We start from the raw sequence: 20,819 nt of genomic DNA, 5'->3' as shown, positions 1-20,819 counted from the left end.
AGCCCCAAAACAAACATCCAAACACACAAAGATCACCAACACCGGACCATTCCTCAATAGGCGCCGGGTTATTTGCCCACCACCATCACCCACCAGATCTAGAGCATCTAGACTGGTACAGAACCGGACGGGAAAAACCCGCCGGTAGAAAAGAACGGAAAAAAAAAAACAGATGAAAAAGAACGGAAAAACCCCCAAACACCATCCACACACCTTATTAAGCTCACCGCCGGACCAAGAACAGCAGATCTGGAGACGAGGAAGAGGAACGGGACAGAGGCGCCACCATCCGCCGGCGGAGCCGGCCTGAGGAACCCTCGCCGTCCTAACGAACCGCCGCCCGCAACCTGGAGCCCATGGAGAACACGACGACGAGGGGGGGCGGAGAGGAGGGGAGGCGGCGGCCTCCGCCCAATCGGCAGCCTGAGTTGGGGTTTCTTGGCACTGGTATTTGCATGTGTTTCGGTTTGCAGTTGGGCATTGACAGGGATAGAACAAATTGATTTGTGCATACATTACTTTAAGTTGCCTAATACTTTCCTACAAACTTTTTTGCTACTGAACAAATTGGTTTCTTTAGATGGGCAATGCATCTAGGTATTCTTTGTCCTCTACACCTTTTTCTTGGACTTTTGCTCTTTGTTTCTCTGTGCCCTCGAAACGAATAATTTGCAATGCTAATGTGACTCAAAAGGAAAGGGTGCCTTCCCCAATCAGTAGGGCTTGTCATTATTATTAGGCCATAGTTGGACATCTAAGAAAACGACAAAAGGTCCTCGTATCCCTCCTTAATCAGCAATTGCCCAGTGGAGGTAATAAGTGAAATTACTCTCTTACCCTTCCGTATTAAAAAAAAAAAGGAAAAACAAAAAAGGTAAGCAACAAAGTTGAAGAGGCAACTTTTTCAATGATCTGGCCACTTTTTTCATTTTCTTGCCCAAATTCTCGAGAGATAAGTCCTGGAACATTGCCACATCGTACTCAACCAGGCCTCTTCTCGTGGAACATTTTCGAGTGGTGAAGATAGGTTGTCCAAAAATGTGGTAAGGCTACTTGCACTTAGGCTTCCCAATCCAACACCCAAGGGGCACTACAATTTCCTTAGAAAACCACAAGCGCACCTGTTTATTCCCCAAGTACTTCTGAAAGTCTAATTTTCTAAACACTTAAATTAGTTCGGAATCTTAATAAGGATAATCAACTCTGTGGAATCATGGATGAGAGGGCAATTCCAGTTCACATATAGCTTATGTATCCGAGACCTGTGAAAATCAAATTCATTTCCAAGGGACATCCTAACACTACTTACCAGTTCAAAGCAGATAAAGTTCAAACAAAAGAACCATGCTCTATGACATCTAATGCTGTTCCACCTGACAGTCGACAGATAATTCCAATAGAAGCATACAAACTTCCTACAATTTGAGTCCAATTTGTGCTTTTACAAGCCAAGTGATAACAATAGAAGAAACCAGTTTTAGGGCAGGGAGGTGAAAGGCTCGGTAACATTTAGGCCCCATCTGGCTGGAGAAAAGGATTAGCAATCTCATCAGTTCCATCGGTTGGTGATACAAGCATTACTGCAGTTCCCCTACAAACCTGCATTATAACAACGAATTAATCAAGATTTTTTCCAAAGTACAACAATTATAGTTCAAAATTAGGTAATCTAGCTTTATATAAATGAGGGCCTTATTATTTTTTCAATCCAACCCATCTCTGGCATCTCACATGACGCACTTAACAATTAGATGTCCGGAGGAACTTAAAGGCTCGGCCTTTGAGTCAAAACATAAGATTTTGAATATTTGATACTACCTAACACTTCACTAGTATGAAAGATAAATCCTATTCTTACAAGGTAAAAACATAAAAGATAAGATTTCCCCTTCATGAATAGATAAAGAAGAATGGGATTAAGGAAAAAATCTAAGTTTGAAAGGGTTGAACACCTGTCGGAGTCGCAAAAAACTAGACCATTTTGTGGGAAGGAAATTCAAAATTGATGATGACAAACATGGGGTGAGGGGAATAAGTTAACGATAATTCTCATTCTAAGAAAGGGGAACAATGGTGCCAGTAATTTACACATGTACAGTATCAGCCATTGAAAATTTTCTTCCAACTAGGTGTATAGGGAACATACAATTAAGCCAAGCCGCCTGGTCTGATCAGTGGTCTTCAGTGGATCATCCGCATCTGCAGGGAAAGCACAAGTCAAAATCATTCCTATTGCACACAAGAAGTTAATCATTTATGAGAGCCAGTTTGAATTATTTCTAGACACTCTAGGACTGCACTGTTTAGACAACCGATCCAAGACAAACAGCAACTTAAAATATAGTACAACAGCCTGAAGAAGATGAAACTTGCTCCAAGTGTGCATCACACACCTGGCACCTCCAAAGACATGAACATAAGTAACCACCTGCCGTAGGGATCGCATACCAATATGGATTCTAATAGTGTTGTTTGTAGGACAAGCTCAAACAACAATTCATCTATAAAAAAAAAAAAAAGAACGATTTAAATACTTGAAAGACAATTCATATGGCAAACCTCCGGAAGATATCAGACTCCCAGTTATAAGGTACAAACATTCAATTGGTGAGGGGACAAAAATATATAATAATCTGGTTAAGCTCTCATGAATCATGATTAGCCAAGGGCCAAGTAAACATTTAAAAGACATTTTACTGCTACAGGATGATACATAAGAGATCCACCGTGAGGACCATAACTCAATGCCATATACTAAATTGCCCAAAGCTCGCAAGTACAGGCTGGTAAATATAAATGTCTTTGCAACTAAAGAGTTGAAAATCAGATAATACAGAAAGGATACGATTACTGGTACAGATATCAGGGGTAACTGAACCAAAAAATATATACACTCGTAGAGACCCTTTAAATGTCAATAGGGCGATTGATCTACATCTCTCCCATAGACCTGAGGCTGCACCTCAATCTCCTATATGGGAAAATAAGGGACTAGTTCCTACGGAGATTCACCTTTAGTCTTATTCTACTCCCCACGACAAAAAGGGAGTAGGTGTGCCATAAAGTGAAGATTGGGGAGGCTTCGCGAATGCCTTCGCAGTTAGCAAAGAGATATAATGATGGTATGAAATCGATCATAGACTAGGAAAGAACTCAGTTCGTTTGACCCCTTCTTTTGATTTCTAAACAGAGAGAAAAAGAGCAGCCAAGGCTACACAAGGGTTGGAGATCAATCCCGTGGACCCTAATGTGGCATTGCAGTTGGAGATCAATCCCATGGCCCCTAACGTTGCATTGCACAAATTCTTGAAAACAAATGAGACATCTACACAGCGAGATCAAATCAAAGAAATTAGCAATCATTTTTCCAAGTATTACGGAACAAGTGCTGAAATCATCATTCCTTTCTCCAATAAAAATACATATTGAGCAATTCTTTCTTGTAAATTTAACAACAAATGAAATCGACAAGAAGTCGAAAATGCTAGCATGCTTTTGAATAGACACAGTGACACACACTCAAGTACATAGAAAATTTGTTACCTCTAAGGAACTCTATGGCTTCATCCAAGACAAGATTCAATAACTGATCATATCCTTTCAAGGTTCCTGTCACTGTAACAGTAAAGATCATCTCATAATTAGTTACATAGTCATAGAGAATCATTGGTTTCAAAAAGACGCATTTCTTTTCAGCATAAACCCCCACAATGAAAAGAAGCTCATGAAGGGAAAATATCAGGGGCTTGCAAAAGTACCCCTTATAAGAAAATTTCACCTAGTTGCAGACCTATAAAGAGAGGGACAGGGAGAGAGCATCCAAAGAAAAACTAGAGAATGACTGTCAAATGTTTTATGGTCATTGTTGATTGTTCTATTCTATGCCACGTTTTTAGAGGTTCAGAAGATAGCATCACAAAGTCCACACGAGAAATATTATAACCCGAGAACCTGTCTCATGGTCATTTTTCAATTCTATACCACAGTTTTAGAGGTTCACAAGGTAGCATCACAAAGTCCATAAGAGAAATAAAATAGACCTAACACACACACGAAGAGTTTGAGAAGACATATGAAACTCCCATGTAATCTACCTTCTCTCTCACCCTTCCTCAGTCGCACAGTTGGTAGAACTGTACAGTGGTTAAAAACCGAGGGTGGTATCTAGCAGAAACATAACCATATCAACAATAACAATCAAAATGGACTGCAGACTAGCACAAACCTTGTCTTCCACCAGTAAGCTTCACTTGGACACCCTTGTCAACAAACTTTGCCAAATCCAAGACTGTTTCTTTCCTGCCCGACTGAAATAAGGATCAATGAGAGAACATGTGATGATGTGAAGGAATAACTCAGAGACATCACATAAACAAAATGCATGTTTCGGCTTCGTCCGCGGCTTTTCGGTTCTTGCTTGCTACTTTTGCTTCTTATTTCGTACGAGAATTTTGCCAACCTCCGAAAAGGCACAGTACGTATGCCTACTACAAAACTTGTTCCAAACACGAATGAAAACTCGTTTTCATATAACAAAGCCAATAATGATCCAAGGGGGTCCCCTGAATTACAGTTCGAGACATGGGTGACAAGCAGATGTCAAGGGTTGTTTTCTATAGGTGTTTGCGGGAGTCCAATGCAACAGAAGTGAAAATAGCAGTGCAAGTTAATAGAACTATAACATGATTGGGTAGAATTCTTCAACAATTCCTATTGGCAGTAGAAAGTGTGTTGTGGATTTTGCAATGGGCACCACCACCACACTGATGATAAAATACAAGTAGTTCCTTGCTTGGTAGATCAAAAAATGGGAAGCTAAGTACTCATGTGGCTGTATTTGCTCTATTGAAAGGAGCTCATCTTCATTTGTTTTTTAATGATTACTTGCATGGGCGACTCAACTACTACTTGAGAGTGTTCAGAAAATGTGTTAAAAGTTCATATTTTTTGATATGCAGTTTGATTTTTCTTGATATTGTCTGCTCTCGATCAGTAGCACGAAGTCAAAATGAATAAAATCCACTTAAAATTTGTGAATAGCTAAATAGTGGCTCAACAAAATACAATAACTGAAGCCCAATAAATTTCTAATTAATACTGTATTTAAAACTTCAGCTCATATAGGATTTTAGCTATGCAGGGGGGGAGCTAAAAAACGGTTATTGATAATTATTGATAAAATTTTAAAATTTTGTATATACCTAATTTTTAATATTATTGATAATTATTCGTGTATGGCTACTTATAATCTTAATAATCATTGTTCAATTTGATAAAAAAACGGTTATTTTACATTTTCATTTCTCAATTTCTTTCATAAATAAAAAATAAACACGTGATAGTTGATGTAGCCTAAAAAATTAATTCAATGTACAAATGTAATGAATTGGAAAGCAAAAACCTTATGATATAATAAGTATACATTCCGATAAGAAATATATGTCTACTAAGCCGGCCACCCCGGGATTAAAATCCTGGCTCCGCCACTGGCTATATGTTTGTGTCACCTGAATAACTCTGATAACATCCAAAACAAACTGATCTTCCAGATAATGAAGGCATACGTCCTCGTGATAAATACGGAAGCATGTCAACCACGAAAATATACGATACATGTGCCTCTGTGTGTGTGTGAGTGGGGGGGGGCGGTACCATTTGTCTGAGTGGTCGAGCTTCTCCTTGAATCGATTAGATCAGAGCTTCAAATTATTAAGTTGCAGCGACCAATTGCTGAGCATGAAAGTATCAGATTAGAGCTCTAAAATCCAGGAAACTGGCGGATCGATGATACGCAATTGACAATTAGGAACTAAAGGAAACCCTAGCATATAATACTACTCCACACGGAAAGAATTGATTGAATTGAATCCAGCAACGAAGTCCGTGACAAACAGAAAGCTTACACTGTTTGGAGGAATAGCGATGAAAGAGAAGCGTGCCCTAGCCCACTCCACTTCAAGATTTCCCTCTTTTGTTTCCCGCTTCCCTGCTTTTACCAATCACACCCTCTAAGAGAGGTGTTTTTGGCCCGAAAACTTATTTTCAGAGCTCCGAGCTCGATTTCGGCCGTCCAAAAGTGTTTTGAGCGCTTTCTTCATGAATAAGTTATTTTCTTTTGGCTTAAGGCATATTTGATAAAACTGAATGCTGAATTTTTTAAGCTGAAAAACTGTTTGGTAAACATATTAAGTACTGAATTAAAAAGAGATAAATTAATTTTAGTTCCGATTCTCTCTTAATTTACTAATGGTCACAATGTACTTATAATAATAGTGGAATGATGATTTGTGGTGGTGGTGTGTTAGTGGTGGCGGCAGCGGTGGTGGTGGTGTTGGAGTTCTGGCGATAGTGGTGTAATGGTGGCGGTGGAGTGATGGTGATGTAACAGTGGCAGTGAGTGGTGGCGGTGTAATGGTGGTGGTGATGGTGGAGTGATGGTGTAATGGTGACAGTGAGTGGTGTCGGTGAAGTAATAGTTGTGCAATGATAACATTGTGGTGGCGGCGACGGCGACGGCAACGATAGTGTGATAGTGGCGGCGACAGTGTGGTAATGGTGGTGGTGGTGATGGAGTGATAGGGTGGTGGTGGTGGTGGAATGGTGGCGAGAGTGGTGGTGGTGGTGGAGTGGTTGTAGTAGCGGCGGCGGCGGTGGGAGTGGTTGTGGTGGTGGTATGGTGATTAATTGCAAGTACACATGAATTCAGCCATAATTAAGTAGCTTAAAGCTATTTTTTTAAAAAATTTTTTAGCCTACATTTTAAGTAGCGCTTAATTTATTAAGCAATGTATAATGTCGTTATCAAACCTACTGAATCACTTATTACTTAATTGATTCAGTTTTAAGTGCTGAATTTCGGTTATCAAACAAGCCCTAAGTCTTTTGATTATTTATTTTTTTCACATTTTTTCGTATTTGTTAGTTTCATGTAAAAATTTTGTAGATTATTGGTTCGCCTCAAGGAGAGAAATTTCAAAAATAAAAATTAAGGTCCAAACTCAATTTTTTTTAATAAAGATAAAAATCAATTAAGATATCAGATTTTTAGTTTTATTCAAAAAAGTTTGAGTTTAGATCATAAATTTTTACTTTTTTTATTTCTTTTCATCAAGACGATCTAATAATTTACAAAAATTAGATGGGAAATTAACAAATGCGAAACATATGGAGTAAAAATATTTTTTCCTCGGGCTTGGACAACCCCTTACAAGAGGGCAACGGAAAAAAAAATGTAAGTCCAATGTAACCTTAATTTTACTTATTTATATACTTGTTTGCCCTTTTATTTTTTATGACTAAGTGTTCCAGTTTCTAAAAAAAAAGAACTTTTAGAAAATGAAGGTAATTTCAAGCTTAAAAATCATGTGTTTACGAAAATAATTTTCCTACTAATATGAATCTTGTTTGATAGATCTCATTGAGATATTTTAAACAGTGCAAAATAAATTAAAAAATTATTTTTCATTTTCATTTTCATTATATTTGAGCTTGAAATTATCTTTTTTTGAAAAAGAATGTTTAAAAAGAAAGCGGAACGGTACATAAATAGTAAGTGACAATCAAGTTTGAGATCGGGTTAAGGCAACCCAAATATTAGGGCCGGCAGCCTGACCCCAACCTCTCATTTGTCCTTGTATACTGTATTCCTGTGTTAATTTCTATAGCTAGTTGCTTTTATCCATTACACTGCCACCCCCCTTAATAGAATTTGAAAATCTATCTTGGTCTTTTGTTGTGCGTATGAGCTAGATAACCCTTCCCCTTTTAAACTGACTCCTCCTTCCTCTTCAAATGTTATTGCACACTACTGGATTTCTCTATCAATTTTCGGTGATGAAGTTAGCTTGTACTCCTTCCATCCTAAATTAGATGTCAATTTTTGATATCCATACCAATTTCAATTCTTTATATCTTTCAATATAGATGTCACAAAAAATGCAATATGGATCTTGTTTAATAGTTTTCAATTAGTTTTATTATACGAAGTTTTCAAACTCATAAAAAACATTATAGATTGAAAGATATAAGCAATGAAAAATAACACGAGTTTCAAAAATTGGTGACCATTGCCGAGCAAAAAAAAATAATTTGGTGACCATTTTGATTAATTTTTCCTTCATTGTTTACACCATTAATGTTAAGAGTACACATGGTACATTTAACAGAAAATTTTGGAAACAACATTATAGTTGAGCTTTGCAACGCATAAAACCTACTGCCATACTAATAAACAAGGGAAATGATATTGGCATTCCAAAAATTCTTGCAGGCACTCCAAAATCAGTGTAATTCCAAAGCCATTTTCTTTTGTTTTTGGAGTGCCTGCATCAATTTTGGAAGTGCCAATATCATTTCCCATAAACAAAGGCATGCTTTACTTTATACAGTCCGGTTCCTATCAAGGCGCTATGACCGGAGCTTAGGTTTGGACCACCACTCAGTCGTTGGATCGTGTTTTCAATGGTCCAGATTTTAATAAAACTTTTTCGGGAAAAAGTTAATTATGATTGGTCATAAACCTTCTGCAGATCCGGACCATTAAAGACATAATCCAACGGCTGAGATCAAAAGCCCAGACCTAACACTAAATCAAGGTGTCCTGACCTGATCCTCAATGTTACTTTATATGTGGGAAATAGATTTTTGCACAACACTTGTTTTTCTGTGAATGCACTTCAAAAATTGTCTATTAGTGCTCGTGTTGTGTGTAATTTTAAGCAATAAATGTCAAAATTTGAAATGCATTTAATTACAAGAAAGTAGAGTACACAAATTATTACCGTAATCTGAATCCAAAATTTGCATATGAGGGAAGAACGGGTGTCCGAGGAGGAGAGCGGATAAACCTCTTGGAGCATCCACATCTCACTCTTTACCCCCTTTGAAAACTAAAATAGCAAGGAAAGACATAAAAAGAGGACTGAATCAGTCTCGTTTGGGAATTCGGTAAATTAACATTTGCTACAGTTCCTTGCTTCTTGCAGCGATGGACTGTTCACTCCATGCAATATTTTAATGTGTTTGGTTTGGATTGAATTTTGTCTTCACCTGATATCTTGTTCCACATCCCAATTTGAACAACAGAAAGCCTAGCCTTACGTCTACGGAGTAATTTTTACCGCATATGTGTGGAGCTAACTCCGGATTCCACAAAAAATACAGAAAAATATTCATAAATTTTAAAATAAATTTTTATGGGGTTTTGTAAAAAAATTAGCTTTAATAGAAACTCATAAGTATTTTTCTGAATTCATTGGGTGAAACTGTTCAACTACTCAGTTTCGCCCCTACGAATGTAGAAAAAATACTTACCGAAATCCGTTGGAGCTGATTTTTTACAGAGCCCCATAAAAAAAAATTAAATTTATGAATATTTTTTTATATTCTTGTGGGACCCGGAGTGAACCCTACACGCATACAGTAGAAATGTGCGATAGAATTTGCGCTGTAGCATTGCTGATCCAAACAACCAGCTTGTTGATTGCAATACTAATAAAGAAGGGGAAATTACATTAACCCCCCTTTAACTACCACCCAGACACACATTGCCCCCTTTAACTATAAAATTCAACACTCAACCCTCTTTAACTACCATTTGCTGCACAAATGAGACCTACCATTTGTAATCTGTTAGGGTTTTGGACGGATAGTGGTGCACAATGACTAAAAATCAAATATTGGACTATTTTGCCCTCACTCCCTCGTTTATTTAAAAAAAAAAAAACCATTGTACCTCTCTCCCTCTGGATAAAAAAAAAGATCTCTCTCTCTCGTTGAATTGCAACTGCAGTCTCTCTCTCTCTCTCTCTCTCTCTCTCTCTCTCTCTCTCTCTCTCTCTCCTGTGTATTGTACAACCGGGGAAAAGAAACCTTCAAAATTCCTGATTTCTCTCTCACCTAAATGTCTTGTTTTTGAAAAAAATCAAATGTAATGGGAAACGGTTTCTCCCAGCTCTTCCCCTGCTTCAACCCGAGCATGAACCAGTCCGGCAAAAACCAACACCCGGACATGATCTTCACCACCTCCGAACCGCTCGATGAAATCCTCGGCCATAACAACCTGATCCAACTCGTGATCTCTTCCAATACAACACTATAAGCAACAAAAAAAACAAACATTAAATTGGTTGAAAAACCCCAATCAACAACCATTGAAAATCACTTCCTTCCAATCCCTTACCCATCTCCCCAACCCCGTTGGTTCGGTCGGTCGAAAAAGTCTCCGGAAAAGCTCCGGGTGCGGCAGTAGGCTGCTGTTATAGCCGCACCTAATGCCGCCGTTTCAAGAGCGTCGCTGCTGATGTTCGTACACGCTCCGCATGATCTCGCCGTCGTCGTAGCCGTTTGATCTCGGGTTCGTCGCCACGTGGCCTCTCCACCGCGTGCTAGAATTCAGGCCCAATCTCAACACCCTTCTCGGTGGCCTCAACACGGTATGGGGGGTACAGATACTATTTTTGTCAGCCATTAAACCACCTGAAAACCCCTCTTTTTTCTCCCGTCACTACTGCGCAGAGTGGTGGGTTTGGTGGGTATGGAGACGGCATGGAGAGGGTGGGTTTGGAGTCAGATCTGGAGGAATAAAGGCATATGTATATGTATGTACAATGGTGTATGTATATATGCTATAAAAGAAAAGGGGCAATAAGGTAACTTCACGAATTCTGTTAACGCCATCCACACAATTTTGGTGAATGGTAGTTAAAGGGGGTTAAGTGTTGAATTTTATAGTTAAAGGGGGCAATGTGTGTCCGGGTGGTAGTTAAAGGGGGGTTAATGTAATTTCTCCAATAAAGAATGTACAAATAGGCAAAGAAAATATTATATTTATAAGACCTGTTAGAATAGAGAGTCCGATGCAGTAGATATTTTAAAAGTGAATAATTAAAGTAATAAAGTGACTTTTAAAATGTATAAATTGATCCAAAATTTAGAGAATGATGCAGATGCTTTTACTCAGCAGCCCCACAATAAGATCCCTGTTTCACAATTTGGGTTTGGTTATATAGCATTAAACACTGGTCTCAGGTCCTTCATGGAGTAGTCTCTTTCCAACTGCACATTACTAGCTAGTTCTCTCATAATTAAGATGTATGAACCAGCTTGCGCATAACAAGCTTAAGGTGTTTGGATTGTTAAATAAATAGGGTGTGTTCCGGAGCACGTAGTAAGTACTTACTATTTTTTAAAAAGTCAATTTCAAACTTAAAAATAATAGGCTTATTGAAATTTAAAAATATACAATATGCATATTGTTTGAGAGATCTCAATATCTTTTGAACGAGGCCAAAAAAAATATATATATATTTATTTACATTATTTTTAAAATTAAAAATATAAAATAAATACTTATATCTTAATTCAGTACTACTAGCAGGCCAGTCACATGGGAAGTGGGGACATGCAGCTGCCGTGTACGTGATAGTGTGTAAGAGTTTGACCTCTGTCTCCAGGACTCTTCCTGTACATTTAATTCTTTGCCAAATCTTGAGACTTTTGGGTGGGAGTACCATTATTTAAGGCCCCAATTTATGGGGCCTGTCTCATTTCCCCAAAGGATCACACTTTTGCTGTAATGTGTGTAAAGAATTGGCACTAGTTCCTTTAATTGGTTAGACTATTTTAACCAGGTTTTCAGCAGGCCGCTGTGCTAGCCAAATGACCTTTGTTTGTTTGTGAGAAAATGCGAAGAAAACATTATCCGGATCCATTACTTCTGGCCTAGACCTCATTCATACGCGTAGAATAACTTTTCCAACAAATCAAGTTCGTCGTCCGGAGATTGATAACTTAGTGATGAAATTACGTCTGTCTTCTAATTTGATAAAAGCCATTGATAATTCAACTAACTAAATCTTTTTGTTCAACTGTTATACCCGTCGATGTCTACAAAGTGAACGATGCAAATTTCTTATTTGGACTAGAACGATTCAATTAAATATAGTATTCCATCTGTTCCATTTTTATTGTCCATTATTGAATTGCGTGTCATTTTTTAATTGTTTATATCTTTTAATCTATAATGTTTTTCATAATTTTGAAAATTTTGTATTATAGAACTAATCGATATCTATCAAACAAGATTTATATTGCGTATTTTTCAAGATCTACAATAAAAGTTATATGCAAAAAACATAAAAAAAGCAAACAGAATAATGGACAATGAAAATGGGACGGAGGAAATACATTGCAAGCATAAGATTTTCCAAGTACCGGCTTTCTCTATCTAACTTAAAGCATCTCTCCAAAAAAACCTTATTCGTCTCTCTTTTTCACTAAGGTTTTCACCACCCTTATATGGCGGCAACAGATGAGGGCTTTGCTCTTGATGGGTGTTTCCTTCCAACGTATTGATGACTTTTCTCGCTTTTCATAATCTCTCATTTCCACTAAGGGTTTTCTCTCTCTATTTCAAATATAATTAAGAATTTTTTTTCTATGTCATCTACTCTTTTATTTTCTCTCTGCTTCTCCTTCATCATTGAAGTGACAGTTTGGATAACGACAATGGCGGCGGCGGCAGCGATGGTTTTTTTGACGATCGAAGGCTGCGATTGCGGTTGACAAATGACAAAGTAGATTATAACTGATTAAAAACTTTTCCTTTTTGGTCATAACTTCCAAACAAACAGAACCTTAATAATATCTGATTATGTCATTATTCCAATGATACATACAGTAGGAAAACATCATCATCATCATCATCACATAAACAAGAGAGAGAAATATCTAAATTTGATTCTCTCACATGCTCTGCTTGTATACGCAGATCTTCACGTGCATGCAACTTCCTTGTACTTGGTCCTTCTCCCAAGTCCCAACTAAGAAAGGCTAATAACCTTACATTAATCAAATCAAATCGGATTTCACATAGTTAAACCACACTTAAATTCTGTAATCTTACAATAACCCGATACTTCCATCAACCCAAACCGTAATCCTAACAAGTTCTCAACGGCATCCCACAGAGGCAATCATTCCCCATAAACGAGGACGCTTCCAGGTGATCGAACGCCGAGCTCGCCGGAATCGGCCCGCACAAGTGGTTATGACTCAAATCCATGTGCCCGATGTAACTGGCCGCCTTTATCGATCTCGGTATCGAACCCTTCAGATTGTTGAACGACAAATCCAACGCCGTGAAATACGATTTCGTCCCGAAAACGTCCGGTATGAAACCCTCTAAGTTGTTTTGGCTCAGATTTAATATACTTAAACCGGTGTTGCTCAACAAGCTGCCCGGGATTGAACCGGAAATCTGGTTGCTGTCGAGCTTCAGCGTCGAGAGGACCCGCATTTGCCCGAGCTGGGCCGGGATTGAACCAGAGATCTTGTTTGCGGACAGATCTAAGTCGGCGAGCCGGTGGATGTTGGCGATCGAACTCGGGATTGACCCGGTGAGTTGGTTCCGGCTCAGCAAGGCCCGGCTCATCATCGTGAGCTTGCCGAGGTCGGCCGGGATTGAACCGGATAGTTTGTTGTTGCTGAGGTCAAGGTGCATCAGGCTCTGGAGATTTGAAATGGACGCCGGAATCCCGCCGGAGATGAGATTATCCGCGACGTTGAGGACGGTGAGTCGACTCAGCCGGCCGATGTCGGTCGGAATCCCGCCGGAGATTTGGTTCCCTATAACGTCGAGGATGCGCAGGTTGGGTAGGGACACGACGCACGCGGGGATCGAACCGGAGATCCCTTTCCAGTCGGCGACGATGAGCGTGGTCAGCCGGTCGAGCCGGCAGAGGGAGGGGGAGAGCGAGCCGGTCATGAACCCGGTCCGTCCGGCCTTGACGAAGATCGGGTCCTCGGACTCGCCGCGGAGGGAAATGTCGGCGACCCGGCCCGTGGCTTGGTCGCAGCTGACGCCGTACCAGTTTCCGCAGCAGTCGGTGCCCGTCCACGAGTCGAGGATGCCCAGGTAAGGCTCCTTGAGGGAGGCCTTGAAGTCGAGCAGGGCTGCCCGGTCGGACGGCGGGCAGGAGTTCACGGCGGAAGTGACGGCGAGTACGATGAGAGAGATGAATAGCATCTCCATTTTTCCTCTTTTCCAGTTTTGGTTTTGTGTTTGAGGGAGAGTGTTTGGGAGGGAGCTTTGTATTTATTGATGGGGGAGAAGGTGGCATGGGATGTGACAGAGTGTTGGGACGCAAAACAACCCTTTTATCTTGAAAAGGTTGGTGGAGACTGTTAATGGCTCTGTGCAGGTTTCATTGCAGGGGTATTGCCATGAAAAGTCTGCATCCACAATTATATAGTACTGCACAGTGCATACAGTATATTGCATAGTAGAAGTCACGTAACCGACTGATATTTAGCGCAACTTTTTTGGGAAAATTGATATTTGTGCTCTATTTTTTTTTTTTTTTTTACTGACGGTATTACATTTTTTTCATGAAATTATTAGTAATTTCATATTAAAAGAGAAACGCCATCAATATAAAAAAGAGCGCGAATATCAATTTCTTTGTTTTTTTTTCCCTTTTAGTAAGGGCAAATTTCACTTACCTCCTCTAAGGTTTGGGACAAAAACTAATACCAGTGAGGTTTTAATTAACCTTCTATGATTCTTTTCAATTTAATTGGAATGTCTGAGTTGTGGAGGAGGCTCCCATCAACTTGATCTTCAATGTGACCGAAGTTCTCGACGAGTTCTAAAAAGTGAACGATTTCGATCATTGTTATAAGTCCAAAAAAGGTCCACAAATGGCCCAAACTAGACCATGAGAACTGGATGGGGGCCTCCTCCCTGAGTTGTATAAGTTTTTAATTAAACAGTTGTACAAGTTCTTATTTCCAATTTATTTGTTCCGAAATTTGATTTCACTTGCTTAATTAAACAGTTGTACTTTTAAAGATATATCTTACTAGTTTACACCTTTTGGGTTTCAGATTATTTCTTCTCCTAACTTTTCGTATGCTAAATTTTCATTTTAATGGAAACAAGACATTGAAGAATTTTATGGTTACGCTAAAGAATTCCTCCCAACGGCCAAGCCTTTATTACACTTGGTTTTCCAGCTAATGGGCTTCTTGAATTTCTCTCGTGTTATTATGCTCTAGATCATGAGAGCATTGAAAGATATTGGAAAATGGACAAGCTAGGGCAAGTGCTCGAGTACCCCCACCAAACAACCACAAAAGACATGGGTCCATAGAATAATAATGGTTTGGGAAAAAAACCGAAATGGTCCTTGTAGTTGAATGTTTGTGTCAAATTGGTCCCTATAGTTGTAATTGGCTCAATTTATACTGTATACTTTTCATTTTGGTCCAATTGCTAACTGCCGTTAGTCCGCCGTTACTCCTTTTAAATAAAGATAAAAATAAGCCAATAAAGACAAAACTAAGTCAATAAGTCAATTTTTTTTGTATTTATTCAAAAAAATTGGATTTCGATGGTATTTTTTTTTTTACTTTTTTGGTTCCTCTCATCATGACGAAATAATAATCCCAAAAAAATTGACCAAAAAAAACTAGCAAATGTGAAAAAAATTTGAATAAAGAGAAAAAATAAGCCACTTGGCTTATTTAGCCGAACAACCCCTGAGTTTATGTAATATTCTGACTTTTGGACATAGTTCTTTATCATGCTGTGACTTTTAGATTTATGTCATGTTGTGACTTTTGGACATGGTTCTATATGCATTTTCAGTACCATGCAGAAAAATAGGCATCTCAGTATTTGTCCACAAGTTGAACAAGTACACAATACCGGTGGTTATGTTGCCTCATGGCTGATCATGAAAATGCTGAATTAGAGGGCAACTTTTTGCAGAAAACTATAACTAAATTTCTTCTCAGGTGCCTCCTTATCAATGGAGAATGAAAGAATGGGCTGTGTTTTGGTTCAGAGGTATATTAGGTAGGCCTATGTGAAAAATCCGTCCACCCGCGACCTGACCCGAAGGGTCCCGGGTTGGTCGGGTCGCGGGTGGGGTCGAACATGTGCTTCGGATGGGACGGGTTCATTTTCTATTAAAAATCAGATTTTGGTTCGGGGTTTGGGTTGGTGCGTTTCTTACCCGACCCGACCAATTCATAAAGATTAATTCGATTTTTTGTCAAACCTGACGTAAAGAATCGGGCTCGCGGATGGTTCTTACCCTTTTTCGGTTTGGTTTGCGGGCCTAAAACATTTGTTACCCGCCATGTCGCATCAGGGGTCAAACCCGACCGCCTGACGCGTGCACACCCCTAATATTAGGGCAAGAGGGGAATGAGAAAATTACTGTTTTAATCCCAAAAAATGGGCCATTTGATTTTGCTGTTAAAAGGACTAACGGCAGTTAGTAATTGGACCAAGTTGAAACAAAATGGAAAGTACAGAGTGTAAATCAAGCCAATTATAACTACAGGGACCAAGTTGACACAAACACTTAACTATAGGGACCATTTTAGTTTTTTTCCCTAATGGTTTAAATCATTGGGTCTATATTACAGCTGATTTTCTTCACAACTTTATTGTTGTCATCTTTGCATATTGCGATTTCGTATCTCGTTGTGGGCATTTTTGTCTATGGCAAAGCACAATATCGAAGATCAAATTGTGAGAGAGAGAGAGAGAGAGCACATTAACCATGAGGAAATTAACGAACATGAAATATATCAATCCAAACAATATTCTCATAGACTAGCTAGGGGGTCCAATATTTGTTTGTTGATGATACTAAATAGAGAGATTCTTACTGGATATATACAATTTGATTAGATTAATAGTTATCGACCGGTTTATTAATACCACAAATGCATATATTTTTTTTATAGGAAGTGTAAAAAATTTACCCCAAATTTTAATGGAGGTAATTTGACGACAGGAGACCTTAATTAGCTTCTTATTTAAGACCCATCAATATATTCCAAACATTTAATATACGTCCAAGGCTCATAACATAAGATTCATTTTAATGTTTTGCGACAGGTCTCATAAATTTCTTGAGCTCGTATTGTGGTGGAGCACTGGATATTGTGAAATAGGGAATTGGGAAATAGCAGAAATTTGCTAGTGTCGAAGTGGAGGTGGATGCCAATGCGATTATCCATCCCCTAAAGGATCCAACTAGTAGAGGATCCACTCACAGTTAGATCGTTGTTGGTATCTCTTGGCGCGGTTCGAATCGGTGAAGATTAGGTGCCATAGCCACAGAGAAACAAAGAAATGTGCAGACATCCTAGCAATGACAGCTCTCGATAACCATTTGGATTTTATTTTCTTTATCGTTCTGCTTAAATATACCAGGACTTATCTTAATTTTTATGTTATGCATTTCTGACAAAAATAAAAGGGGGAAATAAACAGAGAGAGCTTGAGAAAAAGTCGCATGGTGAGCCATGTGACCTTCAACCCGATGGCACTTTTGAATAGTAAGGAAAGAAAAAGAATGTGCTATCAATTCTTTTGGGATCAGTCCATACGAAGCAATTGCTTCGTCTTCGATTGGGCTCCCCGCAAGTGGACAGGGGAATTGGGTGCTCAGGATAAATCGAGGTGCGCGTAAATTGCTCTGGACACCTGAATTATAAAAAATAGAAAGGAACACGAACATGGGTCTGTGTCGTCTGGATTACAACATTCGTCAGTTTATGATCACGTGAAGAAGGGTCCCCAAACAAGAATCAAAAGGGCTTTTGTTTTTGTAATTTCTTACTACCAACTGGTAAACTAATCTAACAAGATAAAGTTCATTTCCGTCGTTCATCTACACGTACATGGAAATGGAGAAGAAGTTGAATAGAAACCGTATCTTTCGAATTTCATCGGATGTCCCCGGAGAGACGGATACAACCGTGGACAATAATGTTAATCAAAGGTTTGGCGTTTTTGGTTTTTTTTCCTCTTGGTCTTCGATTTTATACCTTCGCCATGTGTTTTTTTTTGCGCTTTGGTTCGTTCTTTCGGCCTTAGATTGTTTTTGGTTGTAGGTTGTTTGGGTTGTTTCAGAGAGTGTGAGGATTTTGTTTTTGTTGTGGTGTTTCGGTTGGCTTCTTGCCTTCCTCTGGGTTTGGTTTTCGGGTGGCGTTATGTCGGTGTGCCCGTGACCCGTTGAATCTTTGAAATCCTTTTAAAAGATTAATATTTTAAAATACTCATTCCGTCCTTTTTTAAGTGTCTTGTTTCGTAACTCCAACTTATTAAAAAACCGTCATCATTATACCTTTCACATCAACTTTTTCCTCCACTTTTCCTACTTACCCATCATCATTACATTTTTACTCACTAACTTTTCAAAATGGAATATACTTTTAGGAACAAAATAGACAATACACCAATTTTTACCCATTAACTTTACAAAAAAGGACACTTAATAAGGAACAGTCTAAAATGGAATACTGAACTCTAAATAAGGGACGGAGGGAGTATTATTTTTGCCGATAAAAGAAAAAATTAAAAAACTGTGGACAGAATGGTAAGGATATGCACATTTTGAAGCCCTACAAAAATCCAAATAGAGATTATTGTTGGGCCAACACCATGTTTAAACTATTTGGGCCCAATAACCAACTAAAGAGTATCGAGGCTTAAAAAAGATTTAGGCCCACGTACGTTGGATGAGGCTAGTTTTCTATTCTAGAACTTGTTTAAGGTCCGGAGAAGCCCGTATTTTCCCTGAAAAGCCCACAAAGAAACAAAATAAATAGCACCTAATTAAGAAAAAGGTTTTCCAAATGGAAAGGAATATATGGTGTTTTGTGGACTTAGCAGGAAAAATATGAGCAATATATGGGATTTTTTTTTATTTTAGTGCCGGTAAGATTGGTTATGAACCATAATATTAACGGCGAGATTAATATTCCAAAATTAATTGAAATGCATATAAGTTAGACTTGTATATATATTCTGATTAACTCATTATGCTTATTTAGGTGCATAATATGTCCGACTCACTACGCTTATTTCTAGCACATTTTGTGGCCTGGGTCCAAAGACATATCCATTAGATGAGATTGGCAGGGGATCACAATTACTAGTATAAATGAAGCCAAAGTTTTGGGGAGAAATTGTGGTCATATTCTTGTCGAGATTAAATTATTTACATCGTCGATGTAAATATTTATTTTCTCCAAATTAATTATATTGTGCCATGTCACCCTATTCTATTAATTGGGACCACTATTTTGCAACGTGAGTAGTGTAAAGAATTTATTCTCATCCTTGTCGTTATTCTCTTATCGGTATTCACATTCCAAATCTGTCCATTTTCCATTTATAGCAACAAGCGTGATGTGTGGAATCCAACCCAAAAGGAATCTTATCGTACGCATCCTATCCTACGTACAAGATCAGATAAAAATAAAATTCTTTGTACAAGATGCCACCAAATCTAGGGGAAATCACAGATCAGTGGGAAGAGGGGCATTTTATCCCCAAGTCAGGGAATAGTTTTCTGGAATTGAAAAGTCATGAAAAGGAAAATATTAATTGTCTAGACATGATTTTGAAGACAAAAATGCCCTCCCTCCAAAATCATTTTACTTTCAAACCCTTTGTTCTTGACACCGGATCCCCACCACAACTACCACCACAAGCACCACCTGCGGCGCCTGGTGGCGGTATCCCCCCCCCCCGGCCCCCCCCCCCCCCCCCCCCCCAAACTGCCGCCGCCACCGCAGCCAATAGGACCGTACCACCACCGAACAGAGAATCTCGCGCCTTGTTCATATTATTTGAGTTATAAAAGAGCAAGTGATTAATTATAAAAAACTACATTGTGTATTAGTAAAGACCAATCTTTCTGTTAACATAGACCAAATCATATTTTTTTTAGAGAATTTTGTCCCAAATAATTTAACTGTTCATATTATTTGAGTTATAAAAGAGCAAGTGATTAATTCTAAAAAACTACATTGTATATTAGTAAAAACCAATCTTTTTATTAACATAGACCAAATCATATTTTTTTAGAGAATTTTGTCCCAAATAATTTGACTTTTTATATTATTTGAGTTATAAAAGAGCAAGTGATTAATTCTAAAAAACTACATTATGTATTAGTAAAGACTAATCTTTCTGTTAACATAGACTAAATCATATTTTTTAAAGAACTTTGTCCCGAATCATATTTTGTTTGTTTGGGATAAGTTCATATCGTTTATTAACTCGTGTCGATACTTTCTTCACCTTTTTCCGGATTCTACACCAGTGACCATGAGTTCCAATCTGAGTGGATTGCACCCAGTGGTGCTACCCAGCCTTTTCCTCACAGACCTATGCAAATGTAATTTACTAGTACTAATACTTTCGTTTATGCAAAACCCCAGCCTTTTCATTGCACCTCTTGTATTTCCATCACAAACCCATTTGAAATTAAAAAAAATACAAAACAGACGAGTTGACTCGGTTCAAATCGAAGACGACGACGCGGTGGTGGTTGATGAAGGTTTGAACCGTTTGTTTTGGGAATACTGGAATTGTTGAGCTCGGCGATGTGGTGGTGATGGGTGACAACGGCAATGGTAGATGTGGTGGGTGTGATGGGCAGCGGTGGTGGGTTGGGGAAAAACGAAAATTGTTACCTGAGAAAGTAAAAGTTTCGATCTTTAATCGAATTAAAAACGAGGAATTGAAACAAAAGAAGATTTTAATGAAGATTTGATTTTGAAGGATATGAGTCATGGTTGAAGCGGCGGAGGATGCGGTGGTCGGTGACGAAATTTTGACAGAAGGGAGATTTTGTTGATTGAAAGTCGGCGACTGTGAGAAAGAGAAGGGGAGGGTTGGCTAAAGGGCTTAATAGTCATTTAACATGGCCCTTCCATGTATTAGGAATTTATCTTCCTCCGTTTCATGTTTAGAGTAATTTCACAAAAATTGGTCCATGACTTGG

The 20,819-nt window shown here is 38.6% G+C and overlaps 2 protein-coding genes across 2 annotated transcripts; both read right to left on the bottom strand.

The window, feature by feature from the left end:
• Window positions 1-1,263: 1,263 nt before the first annotated feature.
• On the bottom strand, window positions 1,264-6,078 carry LOC131334306 (sm-like protein LSM7). The gene is made up of 6 exons (XM_058369245.1): window positions 5,904-6,078; window positions 5,653-5,730; window positions 4,226-4,307; window positions 3,544-3,615; window positions 2,147-2,199; window positions 1,264-1,599 (listed from the first exon to the last, which is right to left on the bottom strand). The coding sequence occupies exons 2-6, from the start codon at window positions 5,653-5,655 to the stop codon at window positions 1,510-1,512; spliced, it is 300 nt and encodes a 99-aa protein (XP_058225228.1). The 5' UTR covers window positions 5,656-5,730; window positions 5,904-6,078; the 3' UTR covers window positions 1,264-1,509.
• Window positions 6,079-12,636: 6,558 nt separating this feature from the next.
• On the bottom strand, window positions 12,637-14,241 carry LOC131334305 (DNA damage-repair/toleration protein DRT100-like). Its single transcript, XM_058369243.1, has one exon. The coding sequence runs from the start codon at window positions 14,030-14,032 to the stop codon at window positions 12,941-12,943; it is 1,092 nt and encodes a 363-aa protein (XP_058225226.1). The 5' UTR covers window positions 14,033-14,241; the 3' UTR covers window positions 12,637-12,940.
• Between the last annotated feature and the right edge of the window lie 6,578 nt (window positions 14,242-20,819).

The sequence above is a fragment of the Rhododendron vialii genome, chromosome 7a (genome assembly GCF_030253575.1).
Source record: "Rhododendron vialii isolate Sample 1 chromosome 7a, ASM3025357v1".
Classification (NCBI taxonomy): Eukaryota; Viridiplantae; Streptophyta; class Magnoliopsida; order Ericales; family Ericaceae; genus Rhododendron; species Rhododendron vialii.
This window is presented reverse-complemented; position numbering and strand designations above follow the sequence as displayed.